Consider the following 19,098-nt stretch of genomic DNA (forward strand, 5'->3'; position numbering starts at 1 on the left):
CTTGTTTCTGGGGCTCCTTCCTTCCCCTAGGAGCTAGAAACAGGAGAAAATTTGCAGTACTGGACAGTAGAAATACTTTCCCCAGGAGATGTGCCTTTCCATGCATTTCCCTAAAATTTTGTTGTTAAGCCAGGAAGATAAATAAGATGGTGCATTGGCTAGGGTGGACCAAATCTAAGTTTTTGCCTTTCTCAATCTAAAGCCTTCCATGTTGGTGGAATATGAGCTACAGCAGGTATCAGTAGAGACAGAATTTCTTCAGAGCATTTCCAAAAAAATCATTGAGGAGTTGGGTGACTACATGGCTCATCTGGGTACATGCATATACTAGAGGAAGCTGACGTGGTTCTGGGATCTGACCTGACCTGTATGAGACCAGCAACCTCATCAGTGACTGCTGCTTACAGTCAAAGTGTTCTGATAACTGGTGCAATCAAACAAACAACACACTGGAACAAGCTGACTAGGGAGTTTGTGGAATCTCCTTCTCTGGAGATATACACCTGGATGTTTTTCTGTGTAACCTATTGTAGAAAATCTGCTTTAACAGGGAGGGTTGGTCTGTGTGATCTCCAGAGATCCCTTCTATGATTCTGTGATTCTTAACATCATCAACATCGTATGACTCGTCAACATCTGTGATGTTACCTGCATAAACTACTGTACGGTTTACTGAACGCTAGATTTTTTTTCTTTAATGAAGAATCACCTTGTCTATTGGTTTTAAATACTAAATATCCTTGAACTTAGCACAGGTCTCCTAATTTTGTAAATTATTTGTTTTGAAATTATTCTTAGGTGTTTCCATTAATGAGATTCCTCCCGTGTCACTCTCAGTTTGAAAATGTGTGCTTTTGTTAAATCCTCTGTGAGAGCTTTACTTGAACACTAGATGGCAGCAAATAATTAGAAGTAGTTTGGTTTTCTTTTTCCTCTGCATAGTATTCAGTGAATGTTCATTGAAGTTGGGGAAGGAGAGCAGTGTTACGTTTCAGTTCGGTATCTGAAACCCAACTGAATTTTATAATCCAATGTGGTTTTTTTCTTATTTTTTCTTCTAACTGTGAAAATATTTAATTTGCCAATAGTAAAATGAGTTATTATGGCTTTTTTTTTTTTTTTTTTTAAATTTTGAGTTGTCAGGCTTCACTCTCATCTAGAAGGATAATTTTATCTTTTTGTGATTGTGTAAATAATAGTTTGAGGGAAAAATGTTATTTATTACTGGACAATATTGTTACACTGTTTCAAGTTGTGCACTGAAATAGATCTGAATGATGGAAAGAAATCAGATGCTGAAATTAACCTTGGGTTGCAAACAGAGTAATAATATGCAAGCTGTATTAAATGTCATCCCTGTAGTAGTCTATGGGAAACTAAATGTTTTAAAATGTTTTCTAGCTACTTTCACGTGCTATGTAGCTATATACTTTGTAAAACAACAGAATGGGGCTTCCCCTGGCCTTTTTATGCTGTTGAACAGAGAAATACTTCAGAAACAAGCTTGGATTGGTTTTTTTATGTTAGTCATTGAAATCAACAGTGTTTTAAGTTATTTAAGCTTTTAACTGAGGGCAAAACCATCTTGCATTACTATTTTTGAATGGTTATCAATAGATATTTATGTTATTTTTTAAAATATCTATGACATTTAATGATATTTGGATCTGAACATGTGTATAAAACCACTTCTATAGGGTTTTATAGTTTTTTCGAAATCAAGAGAATTGCTTACATGAAATCCAAGCACCCACAAAACAAAAATAACATAATAATAATGACGGATCACAGAATTTTAGTAAGGGGAATTTTTGCTTGTCTTAAGGAACTAGTCACAACCAAAAAATATTTCTTTTTGAAGCATGTAGGAAATATTGCATTCACCTGAAGTCAAACTAAATGGAACAAGCAATAAATTTGTTCTTCTGAATGTAACTAACAGAAAGTATTGCTGAAGTTACTGTGTAACAATGTATATACCAGTAGTTTGATGGTGAAAGAACTCCTGAATTAGCAGAAGTTGTTACTGAGGGAAAAAAAAAAAAAACCCAAACTTTTGATATACCTAATTCATCCTTGGAAAAAAAAAAGAAAAGAAATATGAATGTATTTCTGTGCATATTGTTACATTTTATTATGCTTTGGTGCAACAAAAAAATGTAGCAGGTGCCTGTATGTTTAACTTTTAGTTACAAAAGGAACAAACTGTTTCTTAGCACTGTAAGTGTAAGTCAGGATATGGCGACATGACAAAGAAAATCCTTACGACTGTCTGAATCATTTAGTTTAAGACCAGAGCGTGCATTTATATTGATATGAAAACTTAATCTTTTAATTTAGGCTTTCTTTTAGGGATGGTCTTTAAATTACCATGAGCACATTTACTCAAGAATGTTGGTACTTCTTGAATAAGCTATCTCAGTATTATCTTTTCTGTGTTGATACTATAAGCAGTATGAAGAATCATTTGGATGACTGTCATAGAACATATCATGTTATTGGATGTTCAGAAGATACAGACATATAAATGATTCAAAATATAGCACTGTCTTTATCTTAAAATAATTTAAGTTGGAAACATATTGACATGTTCTTTAATGCTAATGCACTGAATTCAATATGTTTTCAGCAAGATGTTTGTGTTCAGCTGTAATATATACATTTAATTTTTTCTCTTTTCCTCTTTCCAGATTGCTCTTGGAACAGTAACTAATGTGGAAGAAGCAGTAAAGTGGATAAGTTACACTTATCTTTATGTACGGATGAGAGCAAATCCATTAGTATATGGCATCAGTCACAAAGCTTATCAGGTATAAAATACATTTTAAAAAAATCTGTAACCTGCCTGGGTCTGTAATCCTTCCGTGATGTGAGGATAAATATTTGCTATTTCTACTTACCTGACATCAGCAATTCTTTTAAAGTGGTTAGAAAAAGAAAGATAATTTTTGCAGGAGGCTACTTTTAGCACTAAATTAAGAGTTCCCTTCTGTTCATGCAGAAATGCATTTGAGCTGGTCAAGTTATGCTTCAAAGGGCAACATTCATTTTTATGAGATAGTTGATGTAACTTGGCTTATTGTCAGTATTTCAGTATTGTAGGCTAGATATAAATGATAAAGTATTTTTGAGTTGCTGGCTTTTTTATCCTCCTGTAAGATTCTGTTCTAGCGTGTGTCATCCTGTGACATCTTTAAATTATAAAATCAAACTTTTAATTGTTTTTTTTTTCCCTTGTGATTTCATTGTTGTAAGATTTTTATTTATTTATTATTTAGTACCATTCCATATATTGATATAAATCAGAGCACATGTTGTAAATTTTTTCAAGTTCAATTCATTCTCTAAAATTTTGAAGATGTTTCATAGATTACTGATTATCTGAATATGGTTACTTTTTTCTGTATAGCTGGTTAAAAGCATTTAATGTTATCATAGTTTGGTCATGGGTAATTGAGTATAGTGCAGGTGCAACTGTCACAAATACGTTGTAATTGCACTTTATTTCACGTTTCCTGGATATCTTTTGTAACTTCATCATTTGTCATGATATTGTGAACATAACATTGTTGTTGTAACATGCATGGATATATATGCTAGGAAATATTTTTCAGATAGCTTTTCTGTCTGGTGGTGGAAGTTACATTGTTATGTATTTAGGCTTTGGTTTAAACAGCTTCTGCAGATGCATTTAGGACTTCTCTGGTCATCTCAAATCTGTTTTCTACAAAAAAAAAAGCTCAAACAGTACAATAGCAGCACAGTTGCCCTGTGTTGATATATCTTTGTCCAAAATCAATCAAAATCCAAAATCAAAAAGTAATAAATGAAAAGTAAAAATTGTTATCCTATTCCTATAAATTCTGCTTTTTTTTTTTTTTTTTTTTTTTTGGCAAGACATATTTTTGATTAGTGTGATACACAGATTTTAGTTAAAAAAAAAAGTAACAAAAAAAAGGCAATAAAACACTAGCAGAAATGTTTTTATAAACTTAAAAAATAATTAAGAGGAGTTTTTCCCCCCTCCTCTTACTTTTGCATTTTTATTCAGCTGCTGAAAAAGTCGAGACTGCCAGCACTTGTCTTTTTCTGCCACTTTTCCACTCTGCCCTTCTGATTTGATGCGCTGGAAATAGGTATTCCTGTTTTTGTTAAAGCAGCAACAAACTACATCAGTTTGAAGTGTTATCTGCTCATCTGGAAGCAAACCCAATCCCAGTATTTTCTACAAAAACAGCTTTAAATTTAAAAGCTATTTATGTGTTGGAGGCAAAGAGTATACAGATTACATAGTGCCAGATGTGGGCATAACCATAGATTTGCTCACTTAGACCATTCTGTTCCTTCTGTTTCAGTTGCAGGTATCCAGTTTACTAAGTGGTATGTTATTGTTTCTTAGTAATCTTACAGTGTGCCAGTTTCTGCCTTTGTTTTGGTTGACAGCCAATGGTACCCATTCAGAATCCATATATCTGCATAATCATCATGGGTCACACATGCTGTGTGATGGGTACATCTGCTGTGCACAGACATGTTCCATGCCCTGCGTGTTCTCACCAGCATATTACCATTCCCTACCTAGCCAGTTTCTGCAACATCCAGTTTAGATTCCTCCAGCCCTACTACTTTGATTAGCAACTTTTCATGTTGTCTGCCAGGAGTGCCAATTATGACTTTTATTGAGATGGGAAAATGGACAAAATTTATGATGAGAAACGAAGTGGGAGGAAAGAGTTTAGCCAATATGAGTGTCATGTTAGTGAAGATTGTGATATGAATTACAGACATTTGGCCTTTCATTTAGGGCTCCATACAGAAGGTGAGGTCTGTTTTCAGGTAAATCCTTTGTCTGTTTTCTCTTCTTTTTTTTTTTGGTTCTACTGTTTTTTGTTCCTGCAGTTAAGGAGTGCTTTTCGTCCCCTTAAGCATTGCATTTGAGTTTTAAGTATGTGCAGTTGTCAGAAAAGTTATATGAGCATGTCTGCTCATACAGACAAAACACCATGAGTAGTAATATAATTTATCACGCGTTCTTGACTTTGCATACATATACTCCAGACCACTTGGTTTTTTTCAGTGGACACACCAAGGCTTGTTTTAAGAGCATGGCTTAGAGCTCTTCTAGACTGGAGTTTTTCACTCTGGGATTACTGATTATGCAAGTTCAGCAAGAAGGGTGCTACCCAAGGATTCTCTACTGGAATATTGTTGCATGGCCTTCAAGCTACTGATGTTTCTTTAAAGATGAAACCTTAGTATTGTCTACTATTAAAAGTCTACTGTTGTGGGCTGTTGCAGCTTTAGGGCCTTTTATATGGAAGGCAAAAGATTGGCAGGTAATTTGGGCTGCCAAAGGAACAGGGAAGTGTTTTGATTTTTTTTTCTTCCCTTGTTTTATGAAATGTTAAACATCTGGCATCCCGATTGTTGGTGGTGTTTTTTTTTTTCTGACCACCTCTGCTCTGAAATCTGACCTCGATGCATGACTTACTATTGAGAAAAGCACTCTAGACCTTTGTCATCTTAGCTTTTGACTTGAAACTAAGGCAAGCCATAACTAAGCAGAAACAGCTTCAGAGCAAATGATAAAGACAGGGAATATTAGAAACTAGTCTTGCAGCTGCTTTGTGGAGATGGCTATAGTTCACAGTTTCACCAGCCACCAGATGATCCACTTCAGAATAAAGGTGAAACTGAACACTGGTCCAGGGGAAAACAGAACAAGCCAAAGCATAGCAATTCTCCAAACTTTGTCCTTTTTGCAGTCTTGGTCATATATCTTTGGTGCAGGTTTACCAAGAGGACTGATATGACTCAGTAGGAATCTGAACTGTACAAGCCCAGAAACAAGTGTTGCCTGTGTACTAGAACAAGTTTCGGTCTTTTCGGATTGGTGACTTACCATTGCTTGTGTAATTAGAGCTGTATCTCAGGTGTGCATGTAGCAGATGGTTAACATGACTGTGAATCCATTTTCACCCATTCCTGTGGGTCTGGCTCTCCCAGATGCATGGTGTGGAAACATGCAATTATACACCAGTCCCATTCAAATGGGAGCTTTGCCCAGTCTTTTATATACTAATGAGTCAATGTGCATTGTTACTTGGACAAAATGTTCAAGTTCCTGAACTCCTGTATAAATAGAAATGGTGTTAAGGACAGCATGCTTCCTGTGGGCTCTAATATGAATGGTTATACAATAAGTCTATAACTCAGTAATTAGAACGTCTCTGCTGGTGTACACAAAGCTTTTGGAGACATGATAGGTTCTTAGGTAGCAATCATTTCAGCAATCCAGTGCAAAGCATATTCTGTTTGAAATACAGTAAAAACTATTTTCATGTGAGATACCTGAAGCTGGTTATGTCTTCAGATGAAGTATTTTCATAAAGGGTAAATATTACTTTAATGATAATTTTTGTGAATAATATTATCATTAAAATTTCTTTCAAATACTTAGTTGTACATTTCTTTTATAATCGCACATCTGTTTCATTAACAATGTTATCAGCCAACGTAGTATTGACAGCCTCATAGCATTGTAAAAGAAATATTATTTTGATTGCTTTGTCATGCATGGTCAGTTTTTGGTCAATAATATAAATGTAGTTGTTATTTGCGAGAGGGAGCCCAAGAAAACCTTTAATTAGCTGTTGTACCTTCCTTTTACTTGATTTCTGACTTATTAGTACTAAGTTATTAAACTAAAATGATTCATTTGATACAGTTTTTTTTTCACTTATGCATTGACTGTGTATTTGGTATCTAGATGGATCCAGGTCTAGAAAAGCACAGAGAACAGTTGGTAATTGAAGTTGGCAGGAAGCTGGACAAAGCCCGCATGATTCGCTTTGAAGAAAGAACCGGCTTTTTTTCTTCAACAGATTTAGGCAGAACTGCCAGCCACTACTATATTAAATACAATACTATAGAGGTAAAATATATGATTCTATTTCTGTGGGGGTTTTTTCCTTCTTTTTGAACCTATACCTAAAATAGTTATACTACAGAATATGTAGTTGATTTGCAAAATATATTTTCAAATCATATTTACCAAAACGAAGAGAGAGAAATAGAAACTACATATAAAGCACCAGTTGAAAAAATAGAGTTGGTATGAGATTAGGTTTGAAATTTCTGTAGTCTTCCTTCTTTTATGTGGATTAGAAAAAGCATTTTGATACTATCAATCTGTGCAACCATTGGTGCATGATAGCATATTCAGGAATAGAGGTTGGTAATAAAAAGGCTTTTCCTGCATGAAAATTCTGTCAGCTTGCCATATGCAATCTTAACGAATTTTGGCACTAATCATATTGGGTTTCAAATAAGTGAGTAAGGTGGCACAAAACTGTGTACATGGGAAGCTTGGTTTGAAGTGTACATTCATCTTAAAAGCCTTCTGTTATAGCAAATTGATATTTTTCTTGTCAAAGACTCAGAGCATTAGTCATTTTTGACTGTTTATTGTCGCTATGTGTGATTTGTCTCACAGATTTATCTTCTCACACATATTCTAGATATTTGTTTACGAACTGACATGATTGCATGTCTCTCAATTTTTGGTGCCTGAATTTAGAGGGGACTAATTTTTCTGAAAATAGTGTGAAGTAATTCTGGAAACTTTTATTGTTCAAATTGTATCACTCTGATAATCCAATTACTTATTTGCATCTTAATCTTAAATGCTTTTAAAATTCTTAGTTAACTATTCTTTTTTTTTTTTTTTTTGTTCTATATGTGCATTTTTTTTTCAGTTCTAAATTAATTTGTTTTATTTTAATAGACTTTCAATGAATTGTTTGATGCTCATAAAACAGAAGGTGATATTCTTGCTATAGTGTCCAAAGCTGAAGAATTTGAACAAATAAAGGTAAGGTTGTATTGCTTAGTGTAAATAGCATGTTTTAGAACTAGGCACTTGTGTAGTACTCGTTCCCTGAATAGTAAGCTCCTTTTCTATATACCAAAGTTCTGTTAAATATTAAGCATATTATAGTATGTTTTCCAGGTAGGAATGATTGCCAAGAACTATATATGCTCTCATTCAAATTTATCTATAATTCAGCTTGAACTGCAGTGCACATTTTATAACTAGTTATGGATCTTCAAGAATTCCCTTTAAATGCTTTTAAGAACTTTTCAGCTTCTCAATTATTAACAGGTGAAGATAAGTGTCTATTGGTATGGTGCATCCAAGAAAGATGATTTCTGTTTGAAGTCTCAATCTCTATTAGATGCCTCCATGAACAATTTACTTTAAAAGAAATGATACAGGACTAACTAAATTTAACTGTGATATAATTCATGCAGAGGGTAATATCAGCTTATCAGAATGATGAATTCTATTTTCAACACAATATCTAGAAAGTTATTTTAATGAATTCTATTGTACAGGCTATGAGATTACTATCAATCTCAGTTTAATTCCAGCCTCCCCTTTTGCCGCTTCTGTTGGTAGGACATAATAAGATACCTTGCAAGCTGGTTTGAACTTATTAGCACATGCTTCCATCCCATAGAGGTGCAAGTCAGACTCTACAGGGTTTATTGGGTCAGGTTCATTGCTATTTTACCGCAGTCATACAACTTTCAGATTAGAGTTGGCTCTCGTTCGCCTGGCTCTAAGGACTCGCAGTGTAAATCCCTCACCATCTAAATATTTGCACACATTGTCTGAGCATTGCTGTCTCTTTATCTAATGAAGAAATTCTGTAATCTCTTGTATTATATAAGATAATAAACAATGAGGTATTACAGTGATACATACAACATTTTCAGAGCTACAGGCTTTATTCACATTAGTGATACTGCTTTGCCAGATCTAAATTTAGCATAATTGAATATTTAAAAAGAAAGCATATGGAAGATAAATGTTTTGGTATTTGTAGTAAAGTCAGTAGCGATGCTTCTTAACTTGTAACATAGTTTTTCCAGTATGCTTTCTCATGTTTATGTGATATGGCATCAGTGCAACATCATTTCCATTTTGTTGTGATTCACTTGCTGTGCAGCTCTGATTGTTAAAGCTAACTGGTTTGCACAAGAGTAACTCCAGTTTTATTCCACTTCGTGAAGATGAATTTTGACTTTTAATAATAAGAAACCTGTCACCACAATAATTTTTTAAATTCTGTATTTTGAGATAGCAAAGTCAGCAGTAGCCAAAACACTGATCTGGACTATGCAAAAGCAGAAAAACCTATCAAAAATGTTGACTTTAGCAGCGCATAACGTTTCCCTGACATTAGATTCATCTGGGATGGTTGTGTCCTTCATCTTTTTCTTTCCTGTAGACGGTCGGACAGTCGGGGCTTTTAACCCAACTGTATTAGGGCCTTTTGTATGTCAGGTAGTCGAGTTCCAAATGAAAATTACTTTCAGCTGGTTCCCTGCAGGGACCAAACATTTACCCTCTTTAAATAAGTTTTACACTAACAGACTATCAGTAAATCAAAGAATATGTAGATTTATGCTATTTTTGCCATGTAAGGGTCATCAGTGAGATTGTAACAAGTTATGCATTATTCAGAATATAGGTATGAATATTTCTTTACTCATATTGTGACTTAATCTTATTAACAGTGAAAACTTTAATATCATGAATCATAGTACTTCACAGTTTTGAGTTAAAAATGTGTTATGCCACATGCAAACTATATAACTATAATGAATACATTTAATGTTAATTCAAGATTGCCCTAATCCAGATGGACAGAGGTTTTACTCTGGTCAAATAAAAAATGAAATCTCATCAGATGAAGGATAGTGGGGTCAGAAGATTCAATTTTTGTGGCATATCAAATTTTCGTATGTCAATGGCAACCTTAATAGATGGTGATGAATAATAAAATGTAATTGTGTCACTATTAAGATTGTTTCAATTATAGTCTATTAGCTACATTCTGCAAGATGTGGTTTTGCTTCTCCTTTTTTTTTTCCTCCTTAAAATCATAGACTCGGCTTTAAAATAACGTAACTATATTATAAGGAATATCCAATTTTAGTATAAAAGTTTTTTATCAAGGTTCTCCAATTTCTTCATATAGTATAATTCTGTTTTAGGTTAGAGAAGAAGAAATAGAAGAGCTGGATACCTTATTGAATGATTTCTGTGAACTTCCTGCTCCTGGAGGTGTGGAAAACAACTATGGAAAAATAAATATCCTCCTCCAAACATATATTAGCAGAGGGGAGATGGATAGCTTCTCCCTTATTTCAGATTCTGCATATGTTGCACAGGTAAAAATCGTGGTTTTTTACGTATCTGTTGCTGCTTCTGCTGTATCCGTTCTTCCAAATGTTTACATTTATGTAAATATACTTTGATATGCATATTTTTTTTTAATGCAAATTGAATTGAAAACCATGTGTATATGATGTACTTTTTTAAGTAGAAAAAGACCTGCAAAATCCACCGTTTGGAGAGTACTGCATATTTTTTTATGAATTTGAATATTCTTTTTATTTTTATTACACCTATCGTATTACTGTATTTAGAAGTTCTAATAGAAGTTGCTGTGAAAGGATTTTCTTAACATACTGGATTTTCCTCTGAATCTAGCAAACTGTTGCAATCTGTGTTTATGTTCTTTGTGTTTTTATATTTTTATCTATAAGACATAATTTGTGTCTTATTCACATCCTTGGTTTATACAAGAAAGATGTGCAGTTATGAACTGATCGCTGTGCCTAATCATGTAGGTTTGCATATTAATCTGTATATTTGTTTGTCAGTTTTGTTTGATAGCTAAACTGTCTAGTTACACAGAATATTTAGCTCTTACACCAAATAAAAAGAGAACTGCGAATCTGTGACACAAAACCACCTGCTTACACAATTAGAGACCATCTTCGAAAGGAAGAGGTATTGCTTGAAATTTTAGTTCCTGAAAAATTGGAAGTGAGAAAATGCTTATAGACAATCCCAGATGTGCAGCATTAGTAAAAGTATGAAATAGATTATAAAGTTTCACCTTTTAGGTCATCCTGTATGTCTGTCTGTATTTGTTTGTTTGATTTTTTCTTTTAAACCATCGTGTTGCACTGAATCCTTTTAATCTCATCCTTCCAAAACAGATTTAGAAATTTGCATTTATCTGATGCTGAAGATGAGTTAAATATTTGAAAGTGTACATGTTCTTCAGCAAGATTTTCATAGCATCTCAACTTCTTCAGAAGAGTTTACTTTTCACAGCACGCAAGGTTTAAATGCGTCAATCAAAAATCGTTACACAATAAAAATTGTTGTCTGCACAGCTAGATCATTTTCACTATGATTCTTTTAATCTTTGCTTTTAAGACAGTTTTTTGGGTTTTTTATTTGTTTTTTTTGTTTGTTTTTTGTCTGTCTCAATTACAACATTTTTAGTTAGACAACATGTTCTTCTCAAATCTCCATAAATTGCGCATATGGAACCAGTGCTTCAAATTATGAATTTTTTTAATTGGATACTGAGTATTAGGAAAATCATTCATCCTTTCTGAGTTAAGGGAATGTGCTTTTTTAGTGACATATGCTTCCTATCATGGCCAAATAATTTTCTTTATTCCTGTTGGCACTGCAGAGGCAGTAGAGAATGATTGTATTCTAGTCAGTGAATCAAGAACAGAATTGCTAATCCAGTCACAGTACTGGTAGGCAATAAATAAATAAAATCACAACTTCAGAATACAGTTTGATAAGCTTATGACATATCACATATATGAATGTCATAACTTAGGTTTTCAAGATATTACTGACCTCTCTGAAGCTTATATTAGTATTTCCAACTCCAAAGCAGATTGTTACAGTTTGGTTATATAATAGGCTTGGGAGATGGTAATATGTTTTGTTGTTTGTTTGTTTGTTTTTAAAAAGCAACAACAAAAAAACCTATTAAACTTCTGTGCAGCTGTTGTGAAAGTCAGTGTGAAATGGGTACCTGTTTTGGAAGCACAGTTAAGGTAAAAAATCTTGAATTTCCATGTAAACTGAGTTTGCAGATGTATGGGGCAGAAGGAGGAAGATGCTAAGCACAGTAAGAGTGAACTTGATTCAAAAGTGACTGAGACTCAATAAATGTAGAACTTCTTAATGTTATGTTCAAAGTCCCATGGCAGACCTGCCTGTACAATTGTAATTAATTGTATGTCTCTTGTAATTTCTGTAGGCAATCATGAGGAAGTTCTGCCATTAGTCAGTAATGGAAAAAAAAAAAAAAGTTTTCAAGAGTGCTTGAAATAAGTTTGAAAAGAAAAATCTATTGTTATGGTTTCTCAAAGATGAGTCTATGGTTCCTTTTCATTTTCCAAAGAATACTTGAGTGAATTACAACATTTTTGCCTTCTTTTCACTCTCCAGAATGCAGCTCGTATTGTTCGAGCTCTTTTTGAGATCGCCCTTAGGAAACGTTGGCCTGCAATGACATATCGACTACTGAATCTCAGCAAAGTCATTGACAAGAGGCTGTGGGGCTGGGTTAGCCCTTTGAGACAGTTCTCTGTGTTACCACCATCAGTCCTCTCAAAGTTGGAAGAGAAGAATCTCACTATAGACAAGATGAAGGACATGAGAAAGGATGAAATAGGTGAGAAATCAGCAATTCTGATCTACTTACATTATTTTTGATTACTATGCAAGTTTGAGATAAATCTGAGCCATTCATTTAGAACCCAAACCCACTGGTCTTGAAGCCATGTAAGCACATTAACATGTTATTATGGGCTGTCCAACAAAAAAGAATTATTCAGTCTTCACAGCTCGCAATATGGCGCAGTTTTGATAGTAGCCCATGTCCTGCCAACTCCAGGAATGGACATGTCAATTAATGTTTTTACATGTACAGATGTCGATACATACGTACCCACATATAGGTACAGACTTGAAATCATGTATACCCTATGCTACCATTGCTTTAGTTATGTAAAACACCACTTTGAAAGACACATTTATTTTTTCCAATTGGAAAAAAATTTTTAATGCCATACTATTAATGATAAAAAGAGGTAAAGCAGACTCTTATGCCTACACGTGCTTCTGAAACACTGCATTAATTTTCATTGAATATGGAGAATCATGTCATTGGTTTCTTTGCAGAAAAAAAAGAAAAAACCTATTTTTTTAAGGGATTTGACATACTGAAAATGAGAAAATCCACAAACTGACTGAACCATGTGATGACATTTTCTAGTATATGCATATATACTACTTAGAAAAAATATCCTCAAGCTTATTGAAATTAAGAAAATAAGTTTTGTTTGCAATATATTTCTTTTTCTTTTATCAGAATATTTCTTCTGATATACGGGAAAATTCTTTAGATCTTAGATTTTCCTTGCTCCTGAAATACCAGATTTTTGAGGTAAAAAAAAAAAAAAAAAAAAAAAGTGTTTTAAAATGCATACTTTTATAGTGAAAACGTAGTTCATAGTCACTGCTTTTTTAGATGATTACGACCTCTGATTTGATATTTCTTATTTCATAAGAAATCTTAGGAAGCTTTTTTATGTGCTTAAAATTAGATTGGAAAAAGTTGAATGAGTATTTTGCAGAAATTAGTTTGCAAAATAAGTTTGCAGGATTAGAGACATTTTATTTAACAAGGTAACTATTTTATTTAACAAGCTAAGCCAAAGGACAGAGAAAAAATCCAGCTCACTTAAACTATACATTATAATAAATAGTAATTTAGAGTTATTAAAAATAAAACATTTAAGTTCCAGCTTTGTAATGTTTTTTTCATTCAGAAATATATCTCGAATTGTTAATTTGTTACGTAGTTGTGCAGGTGATTTTTGGCACAATATATTGTTCCATTAATAGTATTAGCATTTTTATTCTTCAGTTTTTATTGCTTATTTCTTTTCATACCTGCCTTTGGAGAAACGAGAAGTTCGTATTAAAATACAAAAATAATTTTGCTTCCTTCAGCTTGCAGAACTAGCATACACAAGGTAGATAAATATCAATATATATGTAGAACATGTAGCTTTCTTTTATATTAACTTAGCTGGAAAATAGGCTTAGGTTTTTATTGTGAAAACAAGCTATTGCTGACTATGTGCCATGATACTTTGTGTTCTTCAGCCTTATTTAAATGCCAAAGCAGGTTGGTCTGTGCTTCTTTTTTGAAGAATTACTTCTTGACATACATCTTCCTCTCTGTCCTTTCTTTCTATCACCAAGGCTTTGCTTGACTTACATTTTTTATTTGAATTAAAAACCAAAGAAATGATGAAAGACGCAGCTGCCAGATGCAGGCTTTTTCTTTGACTCCATAAAACAGTTTCAGTGTTACTACTTTACCTTTTCAAAGTTTGTTGTCACTTTAGGAATAGAATAAAAAAGACAGGAGTTAGCTGGCTATCTCAGACAAGTACTGGTGATAGACAAATGCCGCGTCTCCCAGTGAAATTGTGTTGTATGCCCAAATCCTGGATTCCAATGTGCCATGAATTAGACAGCAACAGTCTACTCACTATTGCAGAGTAATCATAAAGTTTGTGAAATGCCAAGAAATGACTGTGGTATTTGAGATAGGCTGTCTATATTTTCAGAATACAGTTGGCAATCTTTGTGGAACAAGCAAAATTTATTCATCTTTTCTCAAGTATACCAATCTTCTAGAAAAGACAGATTTTGTTTAGAAGTTTGTCGTATTTCTTAAGTGCTGTTGATAGTTTCTTATAACAATCAAAAAGAATGAAAAAGAAAATAGAAAATTTAATAATGATTTTAACAAGCAGCATTTGGGACAAGAGACTTACTATCCTCTAGAAGGTATATGTACAAAACCTCAATGGTTTTACTGTACAGATTCAGAAGTCCACCTCTCTAGCATCATGATACAGAAAGTGATTTGGGGCACGAAGAAGACTAATTACCTGCAAAACCTTATTAGTCTTTGACAATTGGCATCTACCTTTATTCAACACAATTTCTGAAATTTTATCTCTAATTGCAAAACTACTCATGCTGTATTGCTGCCTAGGATTTTTTTTTTTTTTTTGTAATAATATGGTCCTTTATTGCCTTAGTTATCATGACTGTGCAAAAAAAAATAATAAATACTGCAGCATTTAGTTTTTCCTTTCTAAAAAATCAAAGATGCTATGAGATGATTACTAGTCATGTGAATCTTAAGCCATTTACTTTTATTCAATGCTGTGAATCCAGTTTCTATGTACTTTGAATTTCTACACAGAAATTGTAGAAGTTTGATTTTGTGCCCTTCACCAAGTAAAAGGTAAAGTAAAGTAAAATTCAAGCTTTTAAGAAAAGCTTTGCGACTTGGTAAGAGCATGGTCAAAAAAGTCAGTGAAGAAAAGAAACTCCCTTCACATAAGATTTTTTTTGGTGTAAATTCTTAATAGTTATTTTAACCCCTTCAGAGTTAGTACTGACTTTTCTGGGCTCTGAGTTCCTAATTCATGTATCTCAAAATATCCTGATGTGCCACATCAGGAGAGTCAGACATTTATACAACTAGGAGCAAAACAAGCAAGCAGAAATACTTCCCTCTAAAAGCCTACTTGAAAATTCAAGTTGGATTATTTTTCCTGTCAATGTGAATTACACATTACACATTAGTTACACTAATCTTTTCTTGGCAGGTCATATGCTGCATCATGTGAAGATTGGGTTAAAGGTAAAACAGTGTGTCCATCAAATCCCCTCCATTACAATGGAAGCAACGATTCAACCAATTACTCGCACAGTGCTCCGAGTTCGCTTGAACATCACACCCGACTTCACATGGAACGATCAGGTAAAAATAAAAGAAAATAAAAAAAAATAGATGGAGTAAAACCAGAAGTGTTCATTTAGCTCCAATTACGGGGAGGCTACAACTATCTGAATAAGAAAATAATGTTTATTTTAACTGCAAAGTCAATTTGGTAATAGGAATGGAATCACCTCTAAGAGTTTTACAGAGGAGGGCAACCAAAGATCATCTTTTTATCTCTATTAATTTTAACAGGGTTGTAGCGTTTATATCAAGTTGAAGCAAGTGCTTATACTGAATATCAATAGTGTCTCACACACAGATTTGAGATACATGCCCAAAATGGAGAAGCAAAAAAACAGGAGACACAGATGGCTTTCTAAAATATGAATGAATGTCAAACTCATAAAATAAAGCCATGTAGTACAGTTTGTATTGTATGCCAAGTTCTGCTGCACTTCATGGCTTTACAAATATATATTCACATCAATGCCTTTTCTGTATTGTAACTTGCCTGAACAGAAAAGTCAAGATATTAATTGAATGCTTACATATACCCACACCCTTCCATTCTGAATCTGTTCATTAGAAATAGATATAAGAGAAATCTAAATGAAATGCAAATGTCCACATGGGGGCATTGTATTGTCGCTTGTACTTTTAAAACATTCTACAGAAAGAGTGGGCAAGCACGTTTGTCTTTTTCTTCTCTTAGAAGATAAGGGAAATTATCATTCTGAAAGGTGCCTACTAAGTATCCTTTATTAAAAAATAAGTTATAAATCCCCTCACAAATTTACTTTAATCACAAGTAAATTAGAGTTTTATTCCATAAACATTTAGATGATATTGGAATTTATTTTTCCTGCCTAAAGGCTTTTTCTTTTGTTTTGGAAGCTTCACCAAGTTAGCTTGAGAATGGAAGGTTAATGATCAAAATATGTAAGGTCAGATTTCCCTTGCTACCTGGATTTATTACAAAAAAAAATGTTTAAATGAGTTCCTAACATGAATTTTAATACGGATTATTTTTTGTTATGATTGAAACAAGTTTTATCATTTATCTTTCATCCATGTTACCCGATTGCTATCAAGAAAAAAAAAAAGTCATATTAAGCTATTTCCACAAAAATGCAAAGTAATTTCTTACCCTATTTTTAGTTTTGTCTACAAAGTTCAGATTCTTCTAGATTTTTACAAATTGAAAAGTGGTCTGCACAGAATTCAAATCATGTGTTTCAGCTCTGTACTTGACAGGTTATAGCAAAAAAGCAAATTTTGCCCACGTTTACTACAACCCCTTGATATAGCATTCCTAATAGTTGCTTTGGAAATATTGTAAGCCTTTTGTCAGTTCAACATATGGAACTCTTCTAGTCCTTGCACATTGCTACTCATCAAAACTAGAAAATCTCTTCAATATTTTTTTTACTTTTTTTTAATCAGCTAGCTGTTTCTTGCTGTTTTGTTTTGTGATATTCTTATTTCTTTATTAAATGAAACTTCTATCTAGTGAGACAAAAAAAGTTAAATTTAATAGTTAATAAAAATGGATAAGTACCTTTTCAGTTCAGCCATGGAAGGTCCAAAATTACTTTTTCATTATCACACACTTTTCTGAAAAGTTGTTATATTAGGTAACAGTTCATGTTTGTAAGACTGTTCCTTTACCTGGATTCATAGTTCTAGAATGATCTCATCATGAATCTTGTACTTACCTTTACAAGGGATGGGCAAAGAGATACATTTTGGTAAACATCAAGTATGACATCATCATCTTGATCCTTAATGGGCTGCAGTCTTCAGTGCTGGGAGCTCTTAAGTTTAATAAAAGCTTGTGAGCCAGATTCCAGTCATAAAGTCTTACTGTATTGTTATAGCCAAGGAACATATCCAGACAGGGCAAATAACCCTTTCTGCAGCTAGGAAGAGTCCAAAAGAAATACAAAGTAACTAATATTAATAACCAAATCATCTATTAGACACAGTTTTAGGGCAGCAGTTGCCCAAAATATAGGTATGCATCAGTTCTTAAATGGAATGTGGTTCATGAAGAGCTAGCTGTATGTATGTAATTCACACAGCATGTACAGGACAACTGGGTGATCAGGTTCAGCCAGCATGGGTTCATGAAAGGCAGGTCCTCCCTGACCAACATGATCATTGAATGACCCTTCTGGTGGACGAGGGGAAGGTTGTTGGTGTAGTCTACTTCACGTAGCCTAGACTTCAGCAAAGCCTGTGACGCTGTTTCCCACAGTATTGTGGAGAAACTGTCAGCCCAGGATTGGACAGGTACTCTCTTTGCTGGGTAAAGAACTGGCAGCCAGTCATGAGTGGTGTTCCCCAGGCTCAATGCTGGGGTCTGTTCTGTTTAATATCTTTGCTGATGACCTGGATGGGGATATTAAGTGCACTCTCAATAAGTTTGCAGATGATACCAAGTTGAGATAGTTGGAGTAGGAAGACACTTCAGAGGGACCTGGGCAGGGATTGTTGGGTTGAGGACCACTGGAAGAGGGCATGACTGAGTGCCAGGACCGGCATTTTAGCCACAAGCCCAAACACTACTGGCTTGGAGCAGAGTGACTGGAAGAAAATCTGGAAGAAATGGACTTGGGGGCTCAGTTGAACATGAGCAAGTAGTGTGCCCAAATCACCAAGAAGGCCAATGGCATCCTGGCTTGCACAAGAAATAGCATTGCCAGCAGAGAAGGGAGGTGTATTCAGCTCTGGTGAGGACGCACTTCGAGTACTGCGTTCATTTTTGGGCTTCTCACTACAAGAAAGACTTCCAAGCTCTGGAGTGTGTCCAGAGAAGAGCAACAAAGCTGGTGAAGGGTCTGGAGCACAAGTCTTATGAGGAGAGGACTGTTTAATCTGAAGAAGAGAAGGCTCAGGAGAGACCTTACAGCTCTCTAGAACTGCCTGAAAGGATGCTGTGGGGAGATAGACATCATCCTCTTTTCCCACCTATCTAGCAATAGGAGCAGAGGAAATGGCCTCAAGTTGTGCCAGATTGCATTCAGGTTGGATATAAAGAAAAATTTATTCTCTGAAAGAGTGGCCAGGTGCTTGAACAGGCTCCCTGTGAAGGTGGTTGTGTCGCTGTCCCTTTAGGCATTCAAGAAATATTTAGGGAGATAGTTTAGAGGGGAAATATTATGGTAGGTGAATGTTTGGACTGGACAATCTTCGAGGTCTTTTCCAACCTTGGTGATTCTGTGCTTCTGTGTTCTTCTCACGTATTCTATAGCAGTGACTAGATCAAGCTACGATATTCTGAATCTGATAACCGCTTCTTTCTAGAAAAAAAAGGAGGAGTAAGAGAGAGGAGGAGAGAAGGGTGTCAGAATTCACTACAACTTTTCCTAAAAGAGTGTTTTTGACA

The 19,098-nt window shown here is 34.4% G+C and overlaps 1 protein-coding gene across 1 annotated transcript in view; it reads left to right on the forward strand.

The window, feature by feature from the left end:
* The window catches only part of ASCC3 (activating signal cointegrator 1 complex subunit 3), a gene marked incomplete at both ends in the record, with an annotated part of 243,679 nt that overhangs the window by 150,293 nt on the left and 74,288 nt on the right, over positions 1–19,098 (forward strand). The window contains 6 exons of the mRNA XM_079532681.1: positions 2,691–2,810; positions 6,770–6,934; positions 7,787–7,873; positions 10,066–10,242; positions 12,344–12,569; positions 15,595–15,749. Of these exons, the coding sequence (XP_079388807.1) occupies positions 2,691–2,810; positions 6,770–6,934; positions 7,787–7,873; positions 10,066–10,242; positions 12,344–12,569; positions 15,595–15,749 (930 nt within the window). The remainder of the gene's footprint in view (positions 1–2,690; positions 2,811–6,769; positions 6,935–7,786; positions 7,874–10,065; positions 10,243–12,343; positions 12,570–15,594; positions 15,750–19,098) is intronic.

This window comes from Tetrao urogallus, assembly GCF_951394365.1.
Source record: "Tetrao urogallus genome assembly, chromosome: 2".
Taxonomy (NCBI): Eukaryota; Metazoa; Chordata; class Aves; order Galliformes; family Phasianidae; genus Tetrao; species Tetrao urogallus.